This window comes from Panthera leo, chromosome F2 (genome assembly GCF_018350215.1).
Source record: "Panthera leo isolate Ple1 chromosome F2, P.leo_Ple1_pat1.1, whole genome shotgun sequence".
NCBI lineage: Eukaryota > Metazoa > Chordata > Mammalia > Carnivora > Felidae > Panthera > Panthera leo.
In genome coordinates this window covers 21527644-21538288 of record NC_056695.1, presented here as the reverse complement: position 1 = coordinate 21538288, position 10645 = coordinate 21527644, and the positions used below count along the sequence as shown (strand labels likewise).

The 10645-nt window shown below is 37.8% G+C and overlaps 1 protein-coding gene across 1 annotated transcript in view; it reads left to right on the top strand.

The window, feature by feature from the left end:
- The first annotated feature begins 506 nt into the window (after positions 1-506).
- EYA1 (EYA transcriptional coactivator and phosphatase 1) overlaps positions 507-10645 on the top strand; it is a 169367-nt gene continuing 159228 nt past the window's right edge. The window contains exons 1-3 of the mRNA XM_042924177.1: positions 507-521; positions 5558-5607; positions 7149-7276. Coding sequence (XP_042780111.1) covers positions 7153-7276 — 124 coding nt within the window. The 5' untranslated portion in view covers positions 507-521; positions 5558-5607; positions 7149-7152. The remainder of the gene's footprint in view (positions 522-5557; positions 5608-7148; positions 7277-10645) is intronic.

Here is a 10645-nt window from a genome sequence, read left to right as displayed (position 1 = left end):
TTTGTCTAGGGTTCTCAGATGCTATCTGCCGCCGCTGTTTGGTGGGGAAAGAGCGCAGGGCTCACAGCGGCTCCTAAACAGATCGGTGGGAGCTGATGGCTCCGAGTTTGGGGCGAGGTAGAAACTCTCCAGTGCCACTTCCGACTTTAAGCCTTCCTGTTGCCGTCCACTGTGGCGGTTTTCTTGCTGGGGAAAGCGTTCTCGCTCAGTCGCTCGGCAGCCCGAGCCTGCAGCAGCGGCCAGGCGGCCGTCCCCGCGGCCGGGCTTTCCCCTGCAGAGGCGCCCCGCTTCCAGCAGCGCGGGGCTCCGCCGGGAGCGCCTAAAAGCCCGCACGCGTCCTTCCCCGGGAGCAAACCTACCCAAGGAATGGAGGTCTGCTAAACCAGAACGTTCGAAGGAGCACGTTAAAAACTGGTGGACGCAGCAGATGTAAGCGCTGTAAGTACAAGCTGACGGTTTGAAAAATTGTAGGGACTGACAACAGCTGTCCTGTGGGCAAAGCCCAAGATACCAGGAGCGCCGTGAGTAATTGTTTGGATTTGTTTTAAACTAAAAACATGAGGGCACGGGCAAGATTATGACACTTTGGACCTGGGATTTTATGAGCCACAGGGTTCCATCACAAAAGTAGAATTCTTAACCCCCCTGTTAGCTCCGCGACTGGCATCATTAAGAGACAATTACAAATTAATTGTTAGCAATTACTGTGGTTGTGATCTATGGAAATAGAGTACACGGCTGTATTCTTGCAGGGAGATTACTTCATTATCTCTCCTGAATTGCTGCACAAACCTCAAATATTCTTGAGCGATATGGAACAAAGCGATAAATACCTATGCGTAATCTCCATTGCAACACAGATAACTTTTCTTCCACACCTTAGGTCGATATGAGAAAATGAGGGAAGAATTCACATTTTGAAAGCACGACAGATAACAAAAATAAATTGAGACCACTTTTTAAGGAAGGAAATCCTTTCGCTTCAATAAACAAATTTCTCCCACGTTATATGAAACAGGCTCGTCTTCTAAAGGTGAAATAATAAACATTTGCTAAATTAATATACTTTTCGCTTATTGACACTTTAGATGACTGGAATGGACCTTGAAACTTAAAAGAAGATTCTTCAACTTTTGAATTACCATTTAAAGTATTTGTCATTCAAAATCACTATATTGCTAATGACTCATGGGCTTATATTTCTTGGGAGGAGTTTTTGAACACATTTAAGTCTAGCTTTTGCAAGAATTCAATAAATTCAGACCTGCCATTGAATTTAGACAAGTGTTTTCATGTTGCATTTCTTAAAAAGACAAGGGTACAAAAAGTTGGTGGTTAAGCACAAAGTGTAGTTTTATAGAGTTGGGATTGTGTTTTGTTTTGTTTATGCATCTTTCAAAGTAGCTTTTATTTTAGGCTTCTGTGAGTGTTTTCGCCCACCATTTGGGGTTTGAGCACATGCATACATGAATAGTCCTGCATTATCAAATATTTGATATTTGACTTTCTTGCTTGCTTGAGTTCTCCTAAGGCCCAGAGTGTTCAGTAAATGAACAAACAGCCATGGGTTTTCAATCCTGAAAATTCTTCGTGGTGACAGACAGAGAAGCCTGATTGAGCCACTGTTCAGTTTTAGAGTGCCAAAAGGAAGTCAGCTGCTATGTGAGTTTCGTACACATGATAAATGATTTTCTCAAAAGAAAATTTCCATTTGAATGTGAAAATTCCTATTATAAGAATACACTGGGAAGAGGAAAAAAAAAGACTTGCAGTGAGAATAAAACCCTCTCTTCCATTTAATCAGATAGCAAAGGCATTTCATTCAATGAGTGCTCATTTTGAAATCAATCTTTTAAAACTATGGTGGCATCAGTGTCATTTAAACACTTGTTTTTGTTTTCACGGGGACTCGATGTTGTCATTTTCTTCAAACGAGGTATGTCAAAGAGGAATACAGCCTACTACATTAAGTTCGGTAACAACATTGGAGCATTCATTTTATGGAGTCTTTGATAAAGAAGGAAATAAGTGTTAACATTTAAAAGACATCTTCGTCTTCTAGGAGTTCATTTTGATTTTACGTTTAGATTTTTATCACAGCATTGACACCGGAGTTAGAAATATTGATGGAGGGAGATTTTACCAAGAATATACTCTGATGAAAAAGCAGATCTATGCCTAAGTCTCCTTCTTATAAAATACATTCTGATTAGAAAATTGCCATTGTCTTTCAAATTTGGGAGTACTCAGGTTGATCTGGGGGGGGGGGGGGGCGGGGGGCGGGTGGGCAAAAGCAGCCTGCCTGCCAAGTCTATTTATTTAGATAAGTTCAGTACTTTCACTTTGAAAATGTCTTTTTAGTTTTTGGGGGAAAAAAAAGTTTTAAATTATAGCCATTTTATAAAAATTGCTTCTAGCAAGCAAAAAAGCCTATGGAAAACCCATAATTGAGACAAGTACCTACATTTTATTTGCTCTGTGCTGCTGAGATTTAGAACCCCTTTCCATTTACAGTTTACTTTTCACAGAACATTATTAACTTTTTGGCTTCATACATGATCTTCTGTCAGATGCTTTTGATTTGTAATTTAGCAAAGTATAATAAACAGTGCAAAAGTCATGAATTTTGCTCTGCGTCCTGAGCTCTGTGGTAGGGAAAATGTGATAAAATGTGTACCTTAAGTCTTGTTTGATGATCTCTCAAAGCAAGTTTGCCTTCTGGAAATAATTTCTGGGGTTGAAGAGCATGGTATTAACAGATTTAATGTGGCTATTCAATGGATTGGCAAAGTACTATGTGAGGTTTAACAAAATGAGAGAGACAAATTGAACATCAACAAAAGTTACATCTGTGAAGAATTATAAATTTAATTAGAAAAAAGGCAAACTTAAAAGACTTCATTAACTAATCAGAAGTCAAAGTTACTAGTTTAGGATTCTTGAATTTAAATTCTACGACGTTCTGCTATCTTTTTTCCTCTTTGTATTTCTGCAACTCTCAGTATGTATGCTGCTGTGGGTATTCTATACAAAGAGTTTTAAAAAGCATTAAAGTGAAGTGACTTCATTGTAATATAAGATGACTCTTTGTAATGGTAGGGGAAATATTTTTGTACTCATAGGAACATTTGAATTAAAAATACCAGATTAGAAGAAGACAAGAAACGTATTAAGTTTATGGATATGAAGCAGAAAATATGAGCTTACTGAATGCCTAACAGCATTTTCCTGAAAACCATGAAATAATTTTTTTTTCTCTTTTGAGTGGAAATCTGCCTAATGAATGATTTTTGAAACACACTATGCTCTTGGACCTTGAAAACACAGAAACTTCCAGCGATATTGTCAAACATAAGCGAAAATCAACACCAATCAGAAATAGGTGTTCTTTTTAGATAAGTCATTATAAGAGCATGTTTCCTTACTGGCCTGTAATCTTGTACTACACATAAAAAACTAAAAGCATGTGAAGTGTAGCATTTTGTAAACTGTAACTAATTTTGCTCACATCTGTGTCTAATTGTTGTCTGCATTCGCATTCTTGAGAGTAGATTTATTTTTCCTGGACCACGATGTGGATTCAGCTGACCAGCCTAAGTGAGGATTAGTTGTTTTAAAGTTATTTTGATTAAAGAGTCATTTTTAAATACAGTAACACACAACACATGGTTTGAATAATCCTTGAGACACAAAAGAATATATCTGAAGTATACTTAATGAAATGAAGATCATGGATATGGGCTTTCAAAAATTGTAGTATATGAAAGTACAGTAGAGACTGAGTCAGGGCAGCGTTAAAAAAAAGTGCAAATGCATTTTTTTTTTCAGTGAGAAAACGTGGTAGAAAAATTCTTATGTTGAAGTGCATTTTTAAGTTTGACTTTGCAATTTAATGACAGGTTCAACCACAAATATAAGGATAATCAAACTTTCAAAGTATACAATGAAACCAAAATTATATTTCCAGGATTATACTATCTAGCCAATGTTAAAATAGGAATGTATTTTAACATTTAACAGAAAGTGTGTTTTACATACTCTTTCCCACAATTAGGCCAAGAGAGTTCTTAAAACTAAGCTAGTTCTCACCTATAATTTATTCCAGGTGTATAAAAGCAGGGGGGAAAAAAAGGAAAAAAATTTATCCTCGTAGATTACTGCAGTTTCTAGAGGAAAACATTTAATCTTACGTGAGAACGTTAACAAAAATCGCAGCCGCCTGCTATCACAAAATGATATATCTGCAGGAATTGAAATTAAATTTTCACTTACTACTCAGGCGTCTGTTAATGATTTTCATCCTGCATGTATTCTAGAAACACATACCTAGAAATTTCACATAATGTTACACCAAGGGATCTAGACTTCAACAGTGCACTCTTCGTGCCAAAAAGGTAGAATTCCTCAATTTCATAAATCATAATTAGAAAATAACAGGACTCAATGGCAGAAATTTGCTTGGATCACTTTAATGCCATTTGAGATGCTTCAGTTCTCATCTTTGTTCTGTAGCCCTAATTGATGTCAGTTCAGGTTGAATGAAAATGCACATCAAAGATTTGGAATTCGGAGTCATTTTAAGTGTTTTCCAGAATGCTCTCTACTGCGAGGCGTTAGTCTGAGCTTGTAAACCAGCAGCCCACCCTCACCTGAGCTTATCACCTGCTGGCAGTTTGCGCTGCCTCTGGAGGAAGAGCAGTAGCTGGCAGAGCCTGCCTGTGAGCCTAAGTTAGTTGGTTCATCTGGAGACAAAAGGCACCAAAATGCTGGCTCCCTGGGACATCGAACTGATGATTAAGCTCTCTATTCTCTTGGTTGAAACGACAGAAAATTAAACGGAAAGCTGACTGCTTTTTCTGTTTTAGCAGGCGATGGTGCATAAGCAGTCACTGAATTTCAAATTTGCATGAGTACATGAGCACACGTCACTCAGTGATGTGATTTTGGGGTATGAAAACTTGCCTTTGCCATTTAGAGTGACATTTTTCAGCATTGCCTGAAAGTTGCCCAGAAGCTGTTTCAGTAAATGCTACATGACGAATAGTAAATATAGGAGAAACCACCATGGTAAGGAGGAGAAACTGTCAGGAGTCAGGGGTGGGCGGGAACTCTGTTTCAGCTGGTGATAGCAGAGGATGGACGATCTTCCGAGGGTGCTGGAGGGTTAATTCTTGAACTGCTGTGAAACACACTCATTTTGCTAATAGCTATTTTTCTCCAAGCACCTTTTCCAAGCTGCCTGGGCAAGGCTGCTTTGCATGTTGATTGGGGGAGGGGTAATCCCGTTTGCAGCTGTCATAGGCCAGTGATGAATCACTATCCCGTCATTTGGCTGCCTTTCCCCTTGACAAGGGGAGGAGGAGGGGAGACCTGCAGGAGGAAACAACAGTGGAGACCTCAACTTCAAGACAATATGCCTTTCACTGCTGCAGTATCCTCCTTTTTCTCTTTCGGTTAAAAGAGAGCATTGTCGTTCTCAGCCATGTGCTCTGTATAATTAAGAGCTGACACTGAAGCAGAGTAACAACAGCTTCTAATTTCTTACCCCCGATCACAGGTGCAAACATCTCAAACCAGTTCAGATGTTGCTGTTTCCTCAAGTTGCAGGTAAGGATATTTGACATTTTTAGAGATTACCTTTCTGTGACCCATATCTATTTTTGTCTAGTATTTCTTAATTATTTCTATTAATAGCAACAGCCTCTGTTGGAAATTACTTAACAATTTGTGTGTGTGCGCGCTTGTAAAAAAATTTTAAGTATGTAGAAAGGGAATAGGAGCCTGGGTTTGAAAATGATTATGGGCTATAGTTTCTGGTGTTAGGTAAACTGTGAATGTGTAATGTGAATTAGGAGAGAAAAGTTGGATTGTAAGCCATTTCTAGTTTGATTTAGAAGATTGGGGAAGTAAAAACTCACTTTAGAAGTTACAGGGTTCATATTAAGCTGCTTTAAAAACTATTTACAGTCAGTCTAAATGCAACCTCTAAAGTAAAATAACTAGCTTTTATTAACCTGGTAGGGGGAGGAACACTCTTCACTTCAATGGAACATTAACACCCCCCTCCTTTTTTTTTTTTTTTTTTAAGAAAAATACATAGGTTTAAAATAAAGTGAATGGGCCTTAGATTTTTTTTAAAAAAATTGGCTGTCAGAAAACAGAAGGGTATCTAGGTGTGGTTTTAGTCGCTTTAAATAAGCCCCCCTCCTCTCTATGAAGAGAATATTAAATATACGCGGATAACTCTGCAATTGTGAACGTGAGTGGCGGCTTTACCATCATTTTATAAAATCAGCAACTACTGAGTCTAAGAACTTGGGGGCAGGGGGGGAGTATTTAACCTTTTATATGGTAAAAATGCAAAAGTGCAGCATTGAGGTAGAATTGTTATTTCCCTGAATAAGTGACAGCTGAGGTATTCCAAGCGCTAATGCTCCCAGGGCCTCACTGTATGTTGGCCTTATCCCTTTTCAATTGGGCACGCTGTATGTAATCCACAAAGCAAACAAGTGAGCCGACATCATAATGTTTTAATGCTGCATTTGTTTCAAGGGAAACAGAGGAACAATTAAGCAGTTTGCCAGAGTAAACACATGCATCAGGACTATCTCTTTCCCTGTCACTGCACTACGGGCCTCAAGTGTTTTATTTGGTTTGGAGACCCATTAAATTACAATTGGGTGGTAAATTATAAGGGAGTACTGGTGCTAATTTATGAAACAGATTCCATAGACAGTGACGCTTCGTCCTTTTATACCTGTTTACATATTTGTCTTTTACAGAAATAACGCCTCTGTTTTTTCAATTTAAAAAGAAAAGCATGACTGCATTTTTTTTTTTTCTTTGGAAATTAAACTTGACGTAATGGTCTCACTGTGATTTGATGAGCTGTGTAAGAAAAAAAGATTTTTCAAAGCGCCATGTGAATATTTGGTTAGCTAGGTAAGGCCAAGGACACCTTTGAGCACCACATGTTGGGAGAGCATGACTGAAGGTAAAATGTAAGGTGAACTGTTTGGAGTCTAAGAAAACAGATAACAATGGGACTTTTGTGTGAATGTGTTTCAAAGGTGTCAAGTCGTTAGCGCATTAAATACTAGTGTTATGAATTTGGTACATCTGTCACACGGAAGGCTTCTTGTCTTTAGGTCTATGGAAATGCAGGATCTAACCAGCCCGCATAGCCGTCTGAGTGGTAGTAGTGAATCCCCCAGTGGTCCCAAACTCGATAACTCTCATAGAGATAGTAATCCCATGACTCCCAATGGCACCGAAGGTGAGTGTCTGCCTTCTCGCTATTTGCTTTGCACCTTGTTTCTTCGTCCGCGTATATACTTTGTTATATACAAGGGGGTTATGATTTCAGTTGTCAAACCCATGAAACTACTGTTCTAGTTCCCATTTGGGTCCTTTGACTTGTGAATCAGTGTTCATCCTTCAGTTAGGAGCTGCACAGTACTAAATTATTGTAACATTAACAGACTGGTTCTATTTGGCATAAATGGACACACACGTATATGGATGGGTGCATAACATTTTTAACCTTTGAGTGTTTTTTAAGCTTCTTGTTGATGACTCTTCAGAGTATAGTATTTGCATTGTTCTCTGAGCAATGAGAATTTGCAATTACTTCCTTTCCCTTTTGATACTAAATATAACAAAATGGGTTTCAATGTAACATTGGACTCGATTGTTTCTAAATACCGGTAAAATTGTGTGCCTGATGTTCTTGTGTCTCTGACCATTGAGATATAAGCAAATAACAAAACAAAACAAAAAGCACCCTTGTTTACAAATATACAACCTTATTTGGGAGCTACATGAAATTTATTGTCTTCAGGATTAGATAGTATACCTGAATAGTTGTGTTACAATTATTTTGTAAATTAATACATATTAATATTTATGTAAATTTTATGTAAACACCTACTTTAGTCCATAGATTCCTCAGTCTAAACAAGTAAGTAAAGCTATCCGTGTGCATTGTGAGCTGTTCTGCACATTTATTTAGGTATTATGTATAATTTTAAAACTGTAACATATGCAAGTATGTGTTACATATTGTATTTATTTCTACTTTAGCCTGTTGAAAAATTGCTGCTTCACACACGATATTTTTGCTTATTCCTTACTAAGCCTCAGGACCTTAATGAACTTACAGCATAAGTTTCACTAGAAGTTCAGTGAATTATCCATGTTAGAATTCCATCCATCCATAAACAACACCCTTAACCATCATTTCCCAATCGCCATGGTGATCTTTTATCACAGTTCTTAAAAATAAACAAAACTAAATGCCATATAATTGTTTGTTTGGTGCAGTATTCCAGCACGTATTGGTGAAGCCTTTTAAAACTAGGAATGTTAGGACATTTCTGATCCTAGAAAACATATAAAGTGAATTGATTCTGATATTAGATACCTTCATTTCTATACCGACAGTGGTGATTTTTAATGTGTAAATAGTCTGTATTTTGCTTTTTGAGTAAATACGTTCGTTACCAGCGTTGCTGAAAAATGGTCACTGTCAAAAGTAGAAACTCTGCTGATCGAGCAAAAAATAAATAAAATACAGAAAAGAAACCTCTGAATGAAGTTGGCTCTTCACCTCAAACTCTTCCCATTTTGACAGGCAATCAAAAAGACACTGAAATTATTTTTAGGAAAGCAATTCTGGTATTGAAGTAGGTTTTGTAGAGCAAATAAAAAAAAATTCCTTTTTTCTCTCCTTTGGGATTTGGCTTCAGGTGGAAGTGTGACTGCCACACAGTGTAGGTTGGGTGTGTGCAGTCTGAGTGTAGGTCCTTCGGGTGGGGGGGCCCCAGGCTGGTGTCCTCGTGCAGGTGGCTACTGACAGGAGAGTCAGAGGGGCCACAGGTGCAAACCTTAAATAGTCCTCATCACTGAGAAGTCCAAATAAGACCATCATTTAGAGTAACTTAAAAATAAAGAAGACTATGTCTAATCATTTTTGCTAAATAGAATTTACTAGTACGTATCAGTTGGAGTAATTATGAAATAATGCATAGTGGTAGTTCACATACGTATAGACAAATGAGGTGGGGGTGAGGCATTTTCATTTTGTCATCATTTACTGGCAGATTGTCTCCTACAAAATAAGAACCATGTAATACTGAAACAGTCTGTGATGGGGACCGCCCCCTAGGAAGGCTTTGTGTGAATGACGTGTGGTTTGTTTTTTAAGGACATGTGGAGTGGTTATATCTTTCTAACAGTTTGTTTACCTTTAATAGCTTGATATCAGGTCCATATTCAGGAATATGTGTCTTCTACCATTTTTGCATAAATGGTTCAAAAGAGTACGATATTGTAGGTAATTGTGGAATCTGCTGAGGCAATCTGGCAAATACTTCGAAATTACTACTTATCCAGAAAAATTCTTAATGATCTTATGTTTTAGAAATGAATTTTTTAGACCTATTTCAGACAAAGGCAGTTACGCCTTTCATTTTGTTTTCAGGGATCTTACCTGGGTTTACTTTGTAACGGCTATGGTAGTTAAAGTGGAGTTAGAAGGTACCAATATAAAATAAATTCTCCAAAGAATAAAGGGAATTTTCATCATTCTGCTTGGAGATCCAGTTTTATTTTCATATTTAGTTTGGAAATACGGTTCTAGACTTGCTTTATGATCCATGTTGCATGCCTGTTTAGATGCAGACTCTATCAGAAAGTTCTGAGTTAAGTTTGTGACTCAGTTCATCAAGCTGCTTACGCATTCTGTAACGCATTTGTTTCCTTACCTCCAGTCACCGCTAGAGGAGTGAAGGTTAAAATTAGTGAGCTCCTAGTGTCTGGCAAGCTTCCCTGGGATATAATCCTTATAGACTTTCCTAGTCCTTCTTTGAAAGTCTTCTTTCGAAACTACTACTGTTTACCAATGAATTAGAAGAACGAAAAACAAGAAATTCATTTAAATGTAAGAGAGCATTTAAAGTATCAATCATCTCCCCTAACTCCATGACAAATATTTTTAGCTCTATATGCCATGATTTATATTTAAGTGACTTCACTGCAACTGAGTTGAAGCTATTCTCCTTAATGAGGTCAACAAAACTTCCATTGAGTTGACCCAGTTGTTGGCTTTGCCCGCGTTTATATAGGTTGTCTTCTCAGAGCCATTTTTTACTTCCTGCCCCCACTTGTCCCTATAATGAGGCTAAGAAAACATGAAAATCTCCTGTATCAAAAACCATAACTTCATCTGAAGAACAAACAAGAAGGGAAGGGAATGGAGAGGCCGAGATATTAAGTTTCTTCTTAAGTCGGCTGCCAAATTATCATAAGACTCAATGTTTGTAGGTTCTGTACTCACAGGCTAGTGCCTATTTTCATGGTTCATCTAAGGGATAAAGACAGACAGACACTGAGCTATAGCCTCAGATACTGGGCTTTTTTATTCCCCAGATGAAATGTTCTTCAGTTAGGATGGTTGTTTACTGTTTCATGCTTCCAAAGTTTCAACTATTCGTATTTTACATTCTATTCCAACCTCTCTGTGAATCGTTACCGTGGTTAACTGTTGGTTTCTCACAGTTTATAAACCTTGGAGATGGAAAGCCTAGATAGGTAAAAAAACAAAACAGCATAAATGAATGCCTGAGTTGCACTGAAAAAAAAAAAA